The sequence below is a fragment of the Carcharodon carcharias genome, chromosome 2 (genome assembly GCF_017639515.1).
Source record: "Carcharodon carcharias isolate sCarCar2 chromosome 2, sCarCar2.pri, whole genome shotgun sequence".
Classification (NCBI taxonomy): Eukaryota; Metazoa; Chordata; class Chondrichthyes; order Lamniformes; family Lamnidae; genus Carcharodon; species Carcharodon carcharias.
In genome coordinates, this window is record NC_054468.1 from 145,622,500 (window position 1) to 145,641,834 (window position 19,335).

General features: G+C 51.8%; 1 protein-coding gene across 4 annotated transcripts in view; it reads left to right on the top strand.

Moving 5' to 3' along the window:
- Nucleotides 1-19,335, top strand: part of myo6a (myosin VIa) — a 374,163-nt gene that overhangs the window by 330,528 nt on the left and 24,300 nt on the right. For all 4 annotated transcript variants that reach the window (XM_041215736.1, XM_041215766.1, XM_041215745.1 and 1 more), the window contains exons 24-26: nucleotides 10,896-10,986; nucleotides 11,537-11,687; nucleotides 12,749-12,957. In XM_041215736.1, the coding sequence (XP_041071670.1) occupies nucleotides 10,896-10,986; nucleotides 11,537-11,687; nucleotides 12,749-12,957 (451 nt within the window). The remainder of the gene's footprint in view (nucleotides 1-10,895; nucleotides 10,987-11,536; nucleotides 11,688-12,748; nucleotides 12,958-19,335) is intronic.

Sequence of the window (19,335 nt, forward strand, 5' to 3'; positions counted from 1 at the left end):
CCTCTCTGTCTCTTGGTGACCCCTGCAATCCCCCTCTGTCTCTTGGTGACCCTTGCAATCTCTCTGTCCCTCGTTGAGCCCACAATCCTCCTCTCTCCCTCACTGACCCCTGCAATCCCTCTCTGTCTCTTGGTGACTCTGCAATCCCTCTCTGTCTCTTGGTGACTCCGCAATCCCCCTCTGTCTCTTGGTGACCCCCGCAATCCCTCTCTATCTCTTGCTGACCTCACAATCCCCCTCTGTCTCTTGGTGACCCCGCAATCCCTCTCTGTCTCTTGGTGACCCCTGCAATCCCCCTCTGTCTCTTGGTGACCCCCGCAATCCCCCTCTGTCTCTTGGTGACCCCTGCAATCCCTCTCTGTCTCTAGGTGACCCCTGCAATTCCTCTCTGTTTCTAGGTGACCCCTGCACTCCCTCTCTGTCTCTAGGTGACCCCCGCAATCCCTCTCTGTCTCTTGGTGACCCCCACAATCCCTCTCTGTCTCTTGGTGACCCCAGCAATTCCCCTCTGTCTCTTGGTGAGCCCCGCCATCCCACTCTGTCTCTTGGTGAGCCCCGCAATCCCCCTCTGTCCCTTGGTGAGCCCCGCAATCCCCATCTGTCTCTTGGTGAGCCCCGCAATCCCCCTCTGTCTCTTGGTGAGCCCCGCAATCCCCCTCTGTCTCTTGGTGAGCCCCGCAATCCCTCTCTGTCTCTTGGTGACCCCACAATCCCCCTCTGTCTCTTGGTGACCCCGCTATCCCTCTCTGTCTCTTGGTGACCCCTGCAATCCCTCTCTGTCTCTTGGTGACCCCCGCAATCCCTCTCTCTCTCTAGGTGACCACTGCAATCCCTCTCTGTCTCTAGGTGACCCCTGCCATCCCTCTCTGTCTCTAGGTGACCCCCGCACTCCCCCTCTGTCTCTTGGTGACCCCCCCAATCCCTCTCTGTCTCTTGGTGACCCCCGCAATCCCCCTCTGTCTCTTGGTGACCCTCGCAATCTCTCTTTCTCTCCCTCGATGAGCCCACAATCCTCTTCTCTCCCTCACTGACCCCTGCTATCCATCACTGTTTCTTGGTGACCCCCGCAATCCCTCTCTGTCTCTTGGTGACCCCTGCAATCGCTCTCTGTCTCTTGGTGACCCCCGCAATCCCTCTCCGTCTCTTGGTGACCCCCGCAATCCCTCTCTGTCTCTTGGTGACCCCCGCAATCCCTCTCTGTCTCTTGGTGACCCCTGCAACCCCGCTCTGTCTCTTGGTGACCCCCGCAATCCCCTTCTTTCTCTTGGTGACCCCCGCAATCCCCTTCTGTCTCTTGGTAACCCTTGCAATCTCTCTTTCTCCCCCTCGATGAGCCCACAATCCTCCTCTCTCCCTCGCTGACCCCTGCAATCTCTCTCTGTCTCTTGGTAAACCCCGCAATCCCTCTCTGTCTCTTGGTGATCCCCGCAATCCCCCTCTATCTCTTGGTGATCCCCGCAATCCATCTCTGTCTCTTGGTGACCCCACAATCTCCCTCTGTCTCTTGGTGACCCCGCAATCCCTCTCTGTCTCTTGGTGAGCCCCGCAATCCCCCTCTGTCTCTTGGTGTCCCCTGCAATCCCCCTCTGTCTCTTGGTGACCCTTGCAATCTCTCTTTCTCCCCCTCGATGAGCCCACAATCCTCCTCTCTCCCTCGCTGACCCCTGCAATCTCTCTCTGTCTCTTGGTAAACCCCGCAATCCCTCTCTGTCTCTTGGTGAGCCCCGCAATCCCCCTCTGTCTCTTCGTGAGCCCCGCAATCCCCCTCTGTCTCTTGGTGATCCCCGCAATCCCTCTCTGTCTCTTGGTGACCCCACAATCTCCCTCTGTCTCTTGGTGACCCCGCAATCCCTCTCTGTCTCTTGGTGACTCCGCAATCCCTCTCTGTCTCTTGGTGACTCCGCAATCCCCCTCTGTCTCTTGGTGACTCCGCAATCCCCCACTGTCTCTTGATGACTCCTGCATTCCCTCTCTGTCTCTTGATGACCCCCGCAATTCCCCTCTGTCTCTTGCTGAGCCCCGCAATTCCCCTCTGTCTCTTGGTGAGCCCCGCAATCCCGCTCTGTCTCTTGGTGAGCCCCGCAATCCCCCTCTGTCTCTTGGTGAGCCCCACAATCCCCCTCTGTCTCTTGGTGACCCCACAATCCCGCTCTGTCTCTTGGTGACCCCTGCAATCCCTTTCTGTCTCTTGTTGACCCCTGCAATCCCCCTCTGTCTCTTTGTGACCCCTGCCATCCCTCTCTGTCTCCAGGTGACCCCTGCAATCCCTCTCTGCCTCTAGGTGACCCCCGCAATCCCCTTCTGTCTGTTGGTGACCCCCGCAATCCCTCTCTGCCTCTTGGTGACCCCCGCAATCCCTCTCTGCCTCTTGGTGACCCCCGCAATCCCTCTCTGCCTCTTGGTGACACCCGCAATCCCTCTCTGCCTCTTGGTGACCCCCGCAATCCCTTTCTGCCTCTTGGTGACCCCCGCAATCCCTCTCTGTCTCTTGGTGACTCCCGCAATCCCCTTTTGTCTCTTGGTGACTCCCGCAATCCCCCTCTGTTTCTTGGTGACCCTTGCAATCTCTCTCTCTCCCTCGATGAGCCCACAATCCTCCTCTCTCCCTCGCTGACCCCTGCAATCCCTCTCTGTCACTTGGTGACCCCCTCAATCCCGCCCTGCCTCTCGGTGACCCTCGCAATCCCTCTCTGTCTCCTGGTGACTCCGCAATCCCTCTCTGTCTCTTGGTTTGTCCGCAATCCCTCTCTGTCTCTTGGTGACTCCGCAATCCTCCTCTGTCTCTTGGTGACTCCTGCATTCCCTCTCTGTCTCTTGGTGACCCCTGCAATCCCTCTCTGTCTCTTGGTGACCCTTGCAATCTCTCTTTCTCCCCCCGATGAGCCCACAATCCTCCTCTCTCCCTCGCTGACCCCTGCAATCTCTCTCTGTCTCTTGGTAAACCCCGCAATCCCTCTCTGTCTCTTGGTGAGCCCCGCAATCCCCCTCTATCTCTTGGTGATCCCCGCAATCCATCTCTGTCTCTTGGTGACCCCTGCAATCGCTCTCTGTCTCTTGGTGACCTCCGTAATCCCTCTCTGTCTCTTGGTGACCCCCGCAATCCCTCTCTGTCTCTTGGTGACCCCCGCAATCCCTCTCTGTCTCTTGGTGACCCCTGCAATCCCCCTCTGTCTCTTGGTGACCCTTGCAATCTCTCTGTCCCTCGTTGAGCCCACAATCCTCCTCTCTCCCTCACTGACCCCTGCAATCCCTCTCTGTCTCTTGGTGACTCTGCAATCCCTCTCTGTCTCTTGGTGACTCCGCAATCCCCCTCTGTCTCTTGGTGACCCCTGCAATCCCTCTCTGTCTCTTGCTGACCTCACAATCCCTCTCTGTCTCTTGGTGACCCCTGCAATCCCTCTCTGTCTCTTGGTGACCCCTGCAATCCCCCTCTGTCTCTTGGTGACCCCCGCAATCCCCCTCTGTCTCTTGGTGACCCCTGCAATCCCCATCTGTCTCTTGGTGAGCCCCGCAATCCCCCTCTGTCTCTTGGTGAGCCCCGCAATCCCCCTCTGTCTCTTGGTGAGCCCCGCAATCCCTCTCTGTCTCTTGGTGACCCCACAATCCCCCTCTGTCTCTTGGTGACCCCGCTATCCCTCTCTGTCTCTTGGTGACCCCTGCAATCCCTCTCTGTCTCTTGGTGACCCCCGCAATCCCTCTCTGTCTCTAGGTGACCCCCGCAATCCCCTTCTGTCTCTTGGTGACCCCCACAATCCCTCTCTGTCTCTTGGTGACCCCCGCAATCCCCCTCTGTCTCTTGGTGACCCTCGCAATCTCTCTTTCTCTCCCTCGATGAGCCCACAATCCTCTTCTCTCCCTCACTGACCCCTGCTATCCATCACTGTTTCTTGGTGACCCCCGCAATCCCTCTCTGTCTCTTGGTGACCCCTGCAATCGCTCTCTGTCTCTTGGTGACCCCCGCAATCCCTCTCCGTCTCTTGGTGACCCCCGCAATCCCTCTCTGTCTCTTGGTGACCCCCGCAATCCCTCTCTGTCTCTTGGTGACCCCTGCAACCCCGCTCTGTCTCTTGGTGACCCCCGCAATCCCCTTCTTTCTCTTGGTGACCCCCGCAATCCCCTTCTGTCTCTTGGTGACCCTTGCAATCTCTCTTTCTCCCCCTCGATGAGCCCACAATCCTCCTCTCTCCCTCGCTGACCCCTGCAATCTCTCTCTGTCTCTTGGTAAACCCCGCAATCCCTCTCTGTCTCTTGGTGATCCCCGCAATCCCCCTCTATCTCTTGGTGATCCCCGCAATCCATCTCTGTCTCTTGGTGACCCCACAATCTCCCTCTGTCTCTTGGTGACCCCGCAATCCCTCTCTGTCTCTTGGTGAGCCCCGCAATCCCCCTCTGTCTCTTGGTGTCCCCTGCAATCCCCCTCTGTCTCTTGGTGACCCTTGCAATCTCTCTTTCTCCCCCTCGATGAGCCCACAATCCTCCTCTCTCCCTCGCTGACCCCTGCAATCTCTCTCTGTCTCTTGGTAAACCCCGCAATCCCTCTCTGTCTCTTGGTGAGCCCCGCAATCCCCCTCTGTCTCTTCGTGAGCCCCGCAAACCCCCTCTGTCTCTTGGTGATCCCCGCAATCCCTCTCTGTCTCTTGGTGACCCCACAATCTCCCTCTGTCTCTTGGTGACCCCGCAATCCCTCTCTGTCTCTTGGTGACTCCGCAATCCCTCTCTGTCTCTTGGTGACTCCGCAATCCCCCTCTGTCTCTTGGTGACTCCGCAATCCCCCACTGTCTCTTGATGACTCCTGCATTCCCTCTCTGTCTCTTGATGACCCCCGCAATTCCCCTCTGTCTCTTGCTGAGCCCCGCAATTCCCCTCTGTCTCTTGGTGAGCCCCGCAATCCCGCTCTGTCTCTTGGTGAGCCCCGCAATCCCCCTCTGTCTCTTGGTGAGCCCCGCAATCCCCCTCTGTCTCTTGGTGACCCCACAATCCCGCTCTGTCTCTTGGTGACCCCTGCAATCCCTTTCTGTCTCTTGTTGACCCCTGCAATCCCCCTCTGTCTCTTTGTGACCCCTGCCATCCCTCTCTGTCTCCAGGTGACCCCTGCAATCCCTCTCTGCCTCTAGGTGACCCCCGCAATCCCCTTCTGTCTCTTGGTGACCCCCGCAATCCCTCTCTGCCTCTTGGTGACCCCCGCAATCCCTCTCTGCCTCTTGGTGACCCCCGCAATCCCTCTCTGCCTCTTGGTGACACCCGCAATCCCTCTCTGCCTCTTGGTGACCCCCGCAATCCCTTTCTGCCTCTTGGTGACCCCCGCAATCCCTCTCTGTCTCTTGGTGACTCCCGCAATCCCCTTTTGTCTCTTGGTGACTCCCGCAATCCCCCTCTGTTTCTTGGTGACCCTTGCAATCTCTCTCTCTCCCTCGATGAGCCCACAATCCTCCTCTCTCCCTCGCTGACCCCTGCAATCCCTCTCTGTCACTTGGTGACCCCCTCAATCCCGCCCTGCCTCTCGGTGACCCTCGCAATCCCTCTCTGTCTCCTGGTGACTCCGCAATCCCTCTCTGTCTCTTGGTTTGTCCGCAATCCCTCTCTGTCTCTTGGTGACTCCGCAATCCTCCTCTGTCTCTTGGTGACTCCTGCATTCCCTCTCTGTCTCTTGGTGACCCCTGCAATCCCTCTCTGTCTCTTGGTGACCCTTGCAATCTCTCTTTCTCCCCCCGATGAGCCCACAATCCTCCTCTCTCCCTCGCTGACCCCTGCAATCTCTCTCTGTCTCTTGGTAAACCCCGCAATCCCTCTCTGTCTCTTGGTGAGCCCCGCAATCCCCCTCTATCTCTTGGTGATCCCCGCAATCCATCTCTGTCTCTTGGTGACCCCTGCAATCGCTCTCTGTCTCTTGGTGACCTCCGTAATCCCTCTCTGTCTCTTGGTGACCCCCGCAATCCCTCTCTGTCTCTTGGTGACCCCCGCAATCCCTCTCTGTCTCTTGGTGACCCCTGCAATCCCCCTCTGTCTCTTGGTGACCCTTGCAATCTCTCTGTCCCTCGTTGAGCCCACAATCCTCCTCTCTCCCTCACTGACCCCTGCAATCCCTCTCTGTCTCTTGGTGACTCTGCAATCCCTCTCTGTCTCTTGGTGACTCCGCAATCCCCCTCTGTCTCTTGGTGACCCCTGCAATCCCTCTCTGTCTCTTGCTGACCTCACAATCCCTCTCTGTCTCTTGGTGACCCCTGCAATCCCTCTCTGTCTCTTGGTGACCCCTGCAATCGCCCTCTGTCTCTTGGTGACCCCCGCAATCCCCCTCTGTCTCTTGGTGACCCCTGCAATCCCTCTCTGTCTCTAGGTGACCCCTGCAATTCCTCTCTGTTTCTAGGTGACCCCTGCACTCCCTCTCTGTCTCTAGGTGACCCCCGCAATCCCTCTCTGTCTCTTGGTGACCCCCACAATCCCTCTCTGTCTCTTGGTGACCCCAGCAATTCCCCTCTGTCTCTTGGTGAGCCCCGCCATCCCACTCTGTCTCTTGGTGAGCCCCGCAATCCCCCTCTGTCCCTTGGTGAGCCCCGCAATCCCCATCTGTCTCTTGGTGAGCCCCGCAATCCCCCTCTGTCTCTTGGTGAGCCCCGCAATCCCCCTCTGTCTCTTGGTGAGCCCCGCAATCCCTCTCTGTCTCTTGGTGACCCCACAATCCCCCTCTGTCTCTTGGTGACCCCGCTATCCCTCTCTGTCTCTTGGTGACCCCTGCAATCCCTCTCTGTCTCTTGGTGACCCCCGCAATCCCTCTCTCTCTCTAGGTGACCACTGCAATCCCTCTCTGTCTCTAGGTGACCCCTGCCATCCCTCTCTGTCTCTAGGTGACCCCCGCAATCCCCTTCTGTCTCTTGGTGACCCCCACAATCCTTCTCTGTCTCTTGGTGACCCCCGCAATCCCCCTCTGTCTCTTGGTGACCCTCGCAATCTCTCTTTCTCTCCCTCGTTGAGCCCACAATCCTCTTCTCTCCCTCACTGACCCCTGCTATCCATCACTGTTTCTTGGTGACCCCCGCAATCCCTCTCTGTCTCTTGGTGACCCCTGCAATCGCTCTCTGTCTCTTGGTGACCCCCGCAATCCCTCTCCGTCTCTTGGTGACCCCCGCAATCCCTCTCTGTCTCTTGGTGACCCCCGCAATCCCTCTCTGTCTCTTGGTGACCCCTGCAACCCCGCTCTGTCTCTTGGTGACCCCCGCAATCCCCTTCTTTCTCTTGGTGACCCCCGCAATCCCCTTCTGTCTCTTGGTGACCCTTGCAATCTCTCTTTCTCCCCCTCGATGAGCCCACAATCCTCCTCTCTCCCTCGCTGACCCCTGCAATCTCTCTCTGTCTCTTGGTAAACCCCGCAATCCCTCTCTGTCTCTTGGTGATCCCCGCAATCCCCCTCTATCTCTTGGTGATCCCCGCAATCCATCTCTGTCTCTTGGTGACCCCACAATCTCCCTCTGTCTCTTGGTGACCCCGCAATCCCTCTCTGTCTCTTGGTGAGCCCCGCAATCCCCCTCTGTCTCTTGGTGACCCCTGCAATCCCCCTCTGTCTCTTGGTGACCCTTGCAATCTCTCTTTCTCCCCCTCGATGAGCCCACAATCCTCCTCTCTCCCTCGCTGACCCCTGCAATCTCTCTCTGTCTCTTGGTAAACCCCGCAATCCCTCTCTGTCTCTTGGTGAGCCCCGCAATCCCCCTCTGTCTCTTCGTGAGCCCCGCAATCCCCCTCTGTCTCTTGGTGATCCCCGCAATCCCTCTCTGTCTCTTGGTGACCCCACAATCTCCCTCTGTCTCTTGGTGACCCCGCAATCCCTCTCTGTCTCTTGGTGACTCCGCAATCCCTCTCTGTCTCTTGGTGACTCCGCAATCCCTCTCTGTCTCTTGGTGACTCCGCAATCCCCCTCTGTCTCTTGGTGACTCCGCAATCCCCCTCTGTCTCTTGATGACTCCTGCATTCCCTCTCTGTCTCTTGATGACCCCCGCAATTCCCCTCTGTCTCTTGCTGAGCCCCGCAATTCCCCTCTGTCTCTTGGTGAGCCCCGCAATCCCGCTCTGTCTCTTGGTGAGCCCCGCAATCCCCCTCTGTCTCTTGGTGAGCCCCGCAATCCCCCTCTGTCTCTTGGTGAGCCCCGCAATCTCCATCTGTCTCTTGGTGAGCCCCGCAATCCCTATCTGTCTCTTGGTGAGCCCCGCAATCCCCCTCTGTCTCTTGGTGAGCCCCGCAATCCCTCTCTGTCTCTTGGTGACCCCCGCAATCCCTCTCTGTCTCTTGGTGACCCCTGCAATCCCCCTCTGTCTCTTGGTGACCCCCGCAATCCCCCTCTGTCTCTAGGTGATCCCTGCCATCCCTCTCTGTCTCTAGGTGACCCCTGCCATCCCTCTCTGTCTCTCGGTGACCCCTGCAATCCCTCTCTGTCTCTAGGTGACCCCCGCAATCCCCTTCTGTCTCTGGGTGACCCCCGCAATCCCCTTTTGTCTCTTGGTGACTCCCGCAATCCCCCTCTGTTTCTTGGTGACCCTTGCAATCTCTCTCTCTCCCTCGATGAGCCCACAATCCTCCTCTCTCCCTCGCTGACCCCTGCAATCCCCCTCTGTCACTTGGTGACCCCCTCAATCCCGCCCTGCCTCTTGGTGACCCTCGCAATCCCTCTCTGTCTCTTGGTGACTCCGCAATCCCTCTCTGTCTCTTGGTTTGTCCGCAATCCCTCTCTGTCTCTTGGTGACTCCGCAATCCTCCTCTGTCTCTTGGTGACTCCTGCATTCCCTCTCTGTGTCTTGATGACCCCCGCAATTCCCCTCTGTCTCTTGCTGAGCCCCGCAATTCCCTTCTGTCTCTTGGTGAGCCCCGCAATCCCCCTCTGTCTCTTGGTGAGCCCCGCAATCCCCCTCTGTCTCTTGGTGAGCCCCGCAATTCCCCTCTGTCTTTTGCTGAGCCCCTCAATTCCCCTCTGTCTCTTGGTGAGCCCCGCAATCCCCCTCTGTCTCTTGGTGAGCCCCACAATCCCCCTCTGTCTCTTGGTGACCCCACAATCCCCCTCTGTCTCTTGGTGACCCCTGCAATCCCTTTCTGTCTCTTGTTGACCCCTGCAATCCCCCTCTGTCTCTTTGTGACCCCTGCCATCCCTCTCTGTCTCCAGGTGACCCCTGCAATCCCTCTCTGTCTCTAGGTGACCCCCGCAATCCCCTTCTGTCTCTTGGTGACCCCCGCAATCCCTCTCTGCCTCTTGGTGACCCCCGCAATCCCTCTCTGCCTCTTGGTGACCCCCGCAATCCCTCTCTGCCTCTTGGTGACCCCTGCAATGCCGCTCTGTCTCTTGGTAACCCCCGCAATCCCCTTCTGTCTCTTGGTGACCCCTGCAATCCCCTTCTGTCTCTTGGTGACCCTTGCAATCTCTCTTTCTCCCCCTCGATGAGCCCACAATCCTCCTCTCTCCCTCGCTGACCCCTGCAATCCCTCTCTGCCTTTTGGTAAACCCCGCAATCCCCCTCTGTCTCTTTGTGACCCCCGCAATCCCCCTCTGTCTCTTGGTGAGCCCCGCAATCCCCCTCTGTCTCTTGGTGACCCCTGCAATCCCTCTCTGTCTCTTGGTGACCCCACAATCTCCCTCTGTCTCTTGGTGACCCCACATTCTCCCTCTGTCTCTTGGTGACCCCACATTCTCCCTCTGTCTCTTGGTGACCCCGCAATCCCCCTCTGTCTCTTGGTGAGCCCCGCAATCCCCCTCTGTCTCTTGGTGACCCCCGCAATCCCTTTCTGTCTCTTGGTGACCCCCGCAATTCCTCTCTGCCTCATGGTGACCCCCGCAATCCCTCTCCGCCTCTTGGTGACCCCTGAAATCCCTCTCTGCCTCTTGGTGACCCCTGCAATCGCTCTCTGCCTCTTGGTGACCCCCGCAATCCTCCCTGACTCTTGGTGACCCCTGCAATCCCTCTCCGTCTCTTGGTGACCCCCGCGACCCCTCTTTGTCTCTTGGTGACCCCTGCAATCCCTCTGTGTGTCTCGGTGACTCCAGCAATCCTGCTCCGTCTCTCGGTAACCCCCACAAGTCCTCCCTGTCTCTCGGTGACCCCCGCAATCCCTCTCTGTCTCTTGGTGACCCCCACAATCTCTCTCTGTCTCTTGGTGACCCCCGCCATCCCCCTCTGGTTCTTGGTGACCCCAGCAATCTCTCTTTCTCTCCCTCGCTGACCTCCGCAATCTCTCTCATGCTCATCAACCCACGTGGTCAAGCCATCAATCTGCTGCTCAGACTCATCTACCATCACTGACCTACCTGCTGCTCAGTGCTCCACCAATCACCAGCTGCTTCTATCCTGAACTAGCTGCTAATAGACACACTAGTGAGATGCAGCTGAGGCGATTAGCAGCAAGCACAGGATAAGAGCAAGTTCTGAATGGAGGAATAGCGAGCACGTGAAAGGAGAGTGGCGTCAATCTGAACACCAGCGACACTTGCATTTGGGAGCCCCTGAACTAAAGAGAGAGAGAAATGCTGAAAAATCAGCCGTATGCCTAGGGGTATACCTACCCCACTTTGAGAACCTCTGATCCAGGAAATCAGTTTAAAACTACCCAGTTTCATTTCACGTTGAATATTTGAGATCAGCTAACAAGGAACATTTTCACCCATCAATCTGCTCTGGATTGTAATTCAAACATTAGAAAGATCATGTTTACCTGACTGTATTACCCATTTCTCTTGTGTGATTATTTTTTGAGAAATATTGATGTTCATGCTTCAACTGGTTGCAATTGGGCATGGTTCAAGTTATAATATATTGACCTTTGTGATTTCCGTACTCTCTCCTTGTAAGTAAAAGGGCAAAGGTGGGGCCTGCATATTGTATTCACAATATATTGACAGCTATTTATATAACTTATTTCTACAGTGAAGAACAAGATGAAGTACCGAGCTGCTGCTTGCATTAAGATGCAGAAAACTGTCCGCATGTGGTTATGCAAGAAGAAACACAAACCACGGTAAGTGGTGCAGATGTTGGTCACTTTTTAAGTAGCTTTGGTAATGGCAGTGATCAATTGCCCTGGTCTCCTGATAGTTGCAAACTGGGCTGGCTTGTTTGTAATGCTGTTCTGGTAACCAAGTCTGTCAGTAATCCTTCTCAGTGGAATGTCCAATGGAAAGAATCAAAAAGAAAAGGAAGCATGTGTGCCATTGAGTTAAGCACAGCTTTCTTGAAATAGCAGATGTAAAATAGTATGCCAGGCTCCCATTTGGCAGCACAACAATTGGATGAAGTTGGGTCATGTTCAATGTGTGTTGCTATTTCAGACTGGATTATGATGCAGTTGGAATCATAATCATTATATCTTACTAAAGATTTATTTTTTCACCAAAGGCAAAGCTATTCATTTAAATGGCTTGCCACATTGCTGTTGCTGCTGATTTCGGTTTCACTACATTTTAGTGTTCACTCTGAACTACTTGTCTAATTTCCAGCTCATGTATATGCTCCTTTACATATAATTGAGAATATTTTTGCTGTTTGTAATTGAGTTTTCCTCCCCACAGCATTGACGGTTTGGTGAAGGTGAACTCACTCAAGGAGCGAGTGAATAGAATGACTGAGGTAGTGAAGGCCCTGAGGGAGGGAAAAGCTGAGATGAGTAAACAAGTCCAGGATCTGGATTCATCAATTAACGCTCTTGTGACCAAAATTAAGGTAAGTGTTTGAATAAATGGGCTTGATCAAACTTGTAAAAGTTCTAATTTTCTTCTGGGCTCTCAATTCTGTGTGTGACAGTGTGATCATTTTTCCTTATAATTATACTAAAGCCAGTTAGGTGGTAGTTCTTCGTAAATCAAACATTGCTGCTTTTGTCAAAAGCCATCGAATGAGGCAACTACAGTACTCCTACTGAGGCTTCTTGTGTACAAATTGAGGGAGCGTCACCTGAATACCACAAAGAACAATGTTGCTGAATTATTTTGTCACTTATTTTCTCTGCAACTACCCCTCCCTTATGCTCCCCCACCTTGGGGCAACAGGCTTATTTGAGGTATCCTTAATGGTTCACCTGAGTAGCTCCTTCAAATTTTGAAATTTGAGACAAAAATTGCAAGTATCAAATTGGACCAAATTCAACAATGAGCACGTTAGTTTGTTGACCACAAAAATAGTCTTCCCCATCTACAAAGTTAAAACTTCATGGACAAATGTAATTCTCTTACTTCTAAATGTCTTTGCTGAAGTCAGCTGTTCTGGTGCTATTAGCATATCTGTACCTTGCCCAAATGATTATTCTTCATCGGTGATCCTAGTCAGTGACCAATGGAAGGCTGCTGGATAATGGGAGTGCATTAAAATTCCATCCTCACATTATTTTCTTTTCTAGTCACTTGCCACAAACAGTTTCTAGGTAGAAGGGTGGATCGATGGGGCTGCAGACCTCTCAACAGCTGCTGTGATTTGGCTGTCACCATATTTCATGTAGGGCCGGCTGGAAAGTATCAGGTTTTGCTTTGCTTCCTTTTGCTCTCAGCAATTTCCAGGATGAAATGCTCCTGGATCTATAGAGCTGCTGCAAATCACTTTCCTGGGAATGGCAAAAAAAACACAAACCAAGGATGTCAGGTTCATGAGAAGATGGCCATTTTGGTCTTGTGGCCACCTAATTCAGAGTCAGCAATGTGCACTGCCAGGGTACCTGTTCTGAACACTATCTGAGTAAAAGTAACTCACCTGTGACAGTTTTATCCTTGGTCTGTCTTTGTTTTCCTTAGAACATAATCATGACCAGAGGTCAGATTGATAAGGAATATGTTGCTCTGGTGAAACGATCAGAACAGCTTCTCAACACACTCCAGAAGAAGAAGCAAGAAGAAGAGGAAGCTGAGCGTCTGCGAGTCATCCAACAGGAAATGGAACGAGAACAGAAACGGCGAGAGGAGGAGGAGCAGAAACGCAAGCAAGAGGAGGAAGAACGCCGGCTGTAAGTCTGTGTGTAAGAGTGTATGTATTGTATCAGTGCACATATAATTATTTGTGTATTTGAATCTGTACAGATTTAACTCAACAATCTATAACTGAGGATTTTTTAAAAAACATTGTCAATCTTCCTGGAGTAATAAGAATAGTTCTTCTGGGGAATGGAAAAATATCACCCCACTTTTCTTTATTCTTTCATGGGATGTGGGCACCACTGACAAGGCCAGTATTTGTTGCTCATCCCTAATTGTCCTTTCAGAGCGAAGTTAAGAGTCAACCACGTTGCTGTGGGTCTGGAGTCTCATGTAGGCCAGACAGGGTAAAGATGGCAGATTTCCCTCCCTAAAGGACATTATTGAACCTGACAGGGTTTTATAACATTCGATAGTTTCATGGTGACCCTTGCTGAAACTAGCTTTATGTTCCAGATTTATTAATTGAATTTAAATTCCACCGTCTGCCGCAGTGAAACCTCTGTTTTGGGTCGAGTTGGGGGACCTCTGTTTTGCGTTTAACCTGACCTTGGAACTTTTGTAGCCTGTTGGGTCACGATGCTATAATAGAATTGTGCTACATTGCTAAGCATTTCAATATTTTTATAAACATTCTTGATGTGAGCGTTACTGGGAAGGCCAACATTTATTGTCTATCTCTAATTGACATTGAGAAGGTGAGCTGCCATCCTGAATCCATGTAGTGTAGGCACACTGGCTCTGCTGTTAGGGAAGGGGGTTCTAGGTTTAGACCCAGCAACAGTGAAGGAAGAGCGGAATAGTTCCAAGTCAGGGTGATGTGTGACTTGGAAGGAATTTGCAGGTGGTGTCTTCTCATGCATTTTTTATTCTTTCAGGGGATGTGGGCTTCTCTGGCTGGGCCAGCATTTTTTGCCCATCTCTAGTTGCCCTTGAGAAGATGGTGGTCAGCTGCCTTCTTGAACCGCTGCAGTTCATATGGTGTAGGTACACCCACAGTGCTGTTAGGATGGGAGTCCCAGGATTTTGACCAAGCGACCATGAAGGAACAGCGGTATATTTCCAAGTCAGGATGGTGAATGACTTGGAGGGGAATTTCCAGGTGGTGGTAGACTCATAGACGCCTACAGCACAGAAGGAGGCCATTTGGCTCATTGTGTCTGTGCTGGTCAACAAAGATGTGACTACACTAATCCCATTTTCCAGCGCTTGGCCTGTAGCCCTGGAGGCTATTTGTGAATATCTAAATACTTCTTAAATGTTACAAGAGTTTCTGACTCAACCACCCTTTCAGGCAGTGAGTTCCAGACTCCCAACACCCTCTGGGTGAAAAAGTTTCTCCTCAACTCCCCTCTTAGCCTTTTACTTCTTACCTTAAATCTACGGCCCCAGTTATTGACCCCTCTACTAATAGAAAAAGTGCCTTCCTATCCACCCTATCTATGCCCCTCATAATCTTATACACCTCTATCAGGTCCCCACTCAACCTTCGTTGCTCCAAGAAAAACAACCCCAGCCTATCCAATCTTTCCTCATAACTCAGGTCCTCCAGCCCAGGCAGCATACTGGTAAATCTCCTCTGCACTCTCTCCAGTGCAATCATATCCTTCCTACCTGCTCTTGTATTCTGTGTCTCGGCTAATAAAGGTATCGCAAATGCCTTCTTAACCACCTTATCTAGCTGCTCTGCTACCTTCAGGGATCAATGAATATTGCACACCAAGGTCCCTCTGATCTTTTGTACTTTCCAGGGTCCTACCATTCATCGTGTAATCCCTTGCCTTGTTAGCCCTCCCTAAGTGCATTACCTTTCACTTTTCCAGGCTGAATTCCATTTGCCACTGTTCTGTCCACCTGATCAGTCCATTAATATCCTCCTGCAGCTTACGGCTATCCTGCTCACTATTTACCACCCGACCAATTTTTGTGTCATCCGCGAACTCCTTGAGCATACCCTCTACATTTAAGTCTAAACCATTTACATACACCACAAACAGCAAGGACCCCAGCACCGAGCCCTGCGGAACCCCACTGGAAACGGATTTCCACTCACAGAAACATCCCTGTACCATCACCCTCTGCTTCCTGTCTCTCAGCCAATTTTGGATCCAAAGTGCCACTTTCCCTTGGATCCCATGGGCTCTTACTTTCTTGACCAGTCTGCCATGAGGGACCTTATCAAAAACCTTGCTGAAGTCCATATAGACCACATCAAATGCATTACCCTCATCAACACTCCTGGTTACCTCCTCAAAAAATTTGATCAAATTTGTCAAACACAACCTTCCCTTAACAAATCCATGCTGACTATCCCTGATTAATCCCTGTCTCTCCCAAATGCTGATATATATTATCCCTCACAATTCTTTCTAGTAACTTCCCCACCACTGAGCTTAGACTGGCTGGCCTGTAATTTCCTGGTCCATCCCTTCCTCCCTTTTTTAACAAAGGGACGATGTTAGCAGTCCTCTGGCACCTTACCTGTGGTCAAAAGAGAATTTGAAAATTACTGCCAGGGCCCCTGATATCTCTTCCCTTGCCTCCCTCAACAGCCTGGGATACATCTCATCTGAGCCTGTGGAACTATCCGCTTTTAAGGCCACTAAATCTACTAGAACCTTCTCTCTCTGTTAATTTCCTCTAATATTTCACAGTCCTCCACCCTGATGTCAATATCTGCGTCGTTCTTTTCCATTGTGAAGACTGATACAAAGTATTCATTGAGGACTGCACCCACGTCTTCCGGGTCCCCACACAGATTACCTCTATGGTCCCTAATTGGCCCTACCCTTTCCCTAGTTATTTGCTTGCTCTTTATATATTTAAAAAACCCTATCCTACCCACCAATGCTTTCTCATGCACTCTCTTAGCTTTACTAATTTCCTTTTTAAGTTCCTCTCGGCACTTTTTATACTCCTCTCAGGACTCTGCGGTATTGAGTCCTTGGTATTAGCCATGAGCTTCCCCCTTTTTTCTTAATCCTAACCTTTATGTCCCTTGATATCCGGGGTTCTTTGGATTTTGACTCCCACTTTGTCTTTACGGGAATGTATTTGCTCTGTACTCTTGCTTTTTCCTCCTTGAATGCCTCCCATTGCTCTGACACAGTTTTATCTACAAGTAGCTGCTCCTAGCCTACTTGGGCCAAATCACATCTCACCTTAGTAAAATTAGCCTTTCCCCAGTTTAGAAATTTTATTCCCAGCCCAACCTTATCCTTTTCCATAACTATCCTAAATCTAACTGAGCTATGGTCACTATCTCCAAAATGCTCCCCTACAGATACGCCTTCCACCTGCCCGGGCTCATTTCCGAATATTAGGTCCAGAACTGCCACCTTGTTGGGCTTTCTACGTTCTGGCTAAAAAAGTTCTCCTGGATGCAATTTAAGAATTTTGCTCCCTCCCTACTTTGCACACTAAAACTATCCCAGTTAATATTTGGGGTTAAAATCGCCTATTATTACAGCCCTATTCTTACACTTCTCTGAAATTTGGTTGCATATTTGATCCTCCACCTCGCCTTGACTCTTTGGGGGCCTATAGTGCGCACCCAACAGTGTGTTTCCCCCTTTTGTGTTTCTTACTTCTACCCATATGGCTTCATTTGATGATCCTTCCAGGATATCGTCCGTCCTCACTGCTATAATTGATTCCTTGATCAATATTGTAACCCCCCTCCCCTCTTCTATGCCCCTCTCTATCTCGTCTGAATACCCTATAACCAGGAATGTTGATCTGCCAATCCTGCTCTCCTTTTAGCCAAGTCTCGGTCATAGCTATGATATCCTACTCCCATATGCCTATCTGTGCCCTCAACTCATCTGTCTCATTCCTCAGGCTCCTTGCATTAAAATATATTCCATTTAGCCTGGCTAAACTCACTTCTTTCTTATCTAGCCTATGTTTCCTTTGCCTTCCAGACTCATTCACTAGTGTTTTAACATCTAATTCCATCTCAGCTTCTCTCCCCTCTGAACTACTTTTCAAGATCCCATCCCCCTGCCAATTTAGTTTAAATCCACCCCAATAGCCTTCGCCAACCTCCCCGTGATGATGTTGGTCCCGGTCCCTTTCCTGTTCAGATGTAACCCACCCAACTTGTACAGGTCCCACCTCCTCCAGAAATGGTCCCACATGCCCCAGAATCTAAAGCCCTCCCTCCAGCATCAACTCTCCAGCTACACATTCATCTACTCTATCCTCCTGTACCTATACTGGGAGTAATCCGGAGATTACTACTTTTGAAGTCCTGCTTTTTAATTTCCTAACTAACTCCCTAAAGTCTTCTTGAAGGACCTCATTTCTCTTTCTTCCTGTGTCATTGGTCCCAACATGAACCACGACCTCTGGCTGTTCACCCTCCCCCTTCAGAACGTCCTACAGCCATTCCATATCATCCTTGGCCCTGGCAACTGGGAAGCAACATACCATCCTGGAGTCACGTCTATAGTTGCAGAAGCACCTGTCTACTCCCCTTACTAATGAATCCCCTACCACTATTGGCCTTCCACACTTCTTCCTCCCACCCTGAGCAGCTAGACCACCCACAGTGCCATGGCCTTGGCTCTGGTTGGCCTCCACAGAGGAACCGTCACTGCCACTGTTTTCCCAGTCCAAAAAACGGTTTGCGAGCGAGATGCATTTGGGATTCCCTCACTACCTGCCTGGTCCCCTTCTTCTGTCTGGTGGTCATCCATTCTCTCTCTGCTTGCACTTCCTTAAGCTACGGGGTGACGACGTCCTGAAATTTGCTATCCACAAACCTCTCAACCTCGTGAATGCACCATGGTGCCCCCAGCTGCCACTCAAGGTCCAAAATATGGAGCTCGAGTTGCTCCAGTTGGAGGCACCTCCTGCACACATGGTCATCCAGACTGCCAGGATTTCCCACGTAGCGCAGGATGTGCAAATCACAGGACTGAGATCCCCAAACATAGCTTAACTAAATAGAATATGGACCCTTGATTTTATTTTCCCCTTATCCCTACTTGTGAATAGACTAGGATGCTAGCTCCACCTCTTGCACTCTCCTCTAGTTGCTGCTTACTGCCTGCCCCGAGGTCCTCCTCTTGCACTCTCCTCTAGGAGTTTCCATACATCTGCCCTTGTCCTTCTAGATGGTAGTGGTTGTGTGTTTGGAAGGTACTGTCAAATGAGCCTTGGTGAATTCCTGTAGTGCATCTTGTAAGTGATACACATTGCTGCTACTGTGCATCGGTGGTGGAGGGAGTGAATGTTTGTGGATGTGGTGCCAATCTTGCGGGCTGCTTTGTCTTGGACGGTGTCAAGCTTCTTGAGTGTTGAGAGAACTGCACTCATCCAGGCAAGTGGGGAGTATTCCATCACACAAGGAATGGTAGGACCCTAGGAAATACAGAGGATCAGAGGAACCTTGTTGTACATGTCCATAGATCCCTGAAGGCAGCAGTACAGGTCGATAATGTGGTTAAGAAGGCATATGGGATACTTTCCTTTATTTGCCGAAGCACAGAATACAAGAGCAGTGAGGTTGAGTGTCTTGGGCTACAGGAAGTTATAGATGGGATGATCAAATGGGCAGATAAGTGGCAGATGGAATTTATTCCTGAAAAGTGTGAGGTGATACACTTTTTGGAAGGAGTAATTTGACAAGGAAGCATTCAATGAACGGCATGACACTAGGAAGTTCTGAGGAACAAAGGGACCTTGGTGTAAGTGTCCATAGATCTCTGAAGGCGGAGGGGCATGTTATAGGGGTGGTGAAAAAGGCATATGGGACACTTGCCTTTATCAATTGAGGCATAGTTTACAAAAGTAGGGAGGTCATGTTGGAGTTGTATAGAGCCTTGGTGAGGCCACAGCTGGAATATTGTGTGCAGTTCTGGTTGCCACATTATAGGAAGGTTGTGATTGCACTGGAGGGGGTGAAGAGGAGATTCACCAGGATGTTGCCTGGGATGAAACATTTAAGGTATGAAAGAGGTTGGATAGACTTGGGTTGTTTTCGTTGGAGCAGAGAAGACTGAGGGGTGAACTGATCAAGCTGTACAAGATGATGAGGGGCATGGACAGGGTTGATAGGGAGCAGCTGTTCCCCTTAGTTCAAGGGTCAGTCAGGAGGGGACACAAGCTCAAGGTGAGGGGCAGGAGGTTTAACGGGGATGTGAGGAAAAACATTTTTACCCAGAGGGTGGTGACAGCCTGGAATGTGCTACCTGGGAGGGTGGTGGAGGCGGGTTGCCTTACATCCTTTAAAAAGAACCTGGATGAGCACTTGGCACATCATAACATTCAAGGCTATGGGTCAAGTGCTGGTAATTGGGATTAGGTAAGTAGGTCAGGTGTTTCTCACGTGTTGGTGCAGACTTGATGGGCTGAAGGGCGTCTTCTGCACTGTAATTCTGTGAAGAACAGGGAGATTATGTTGG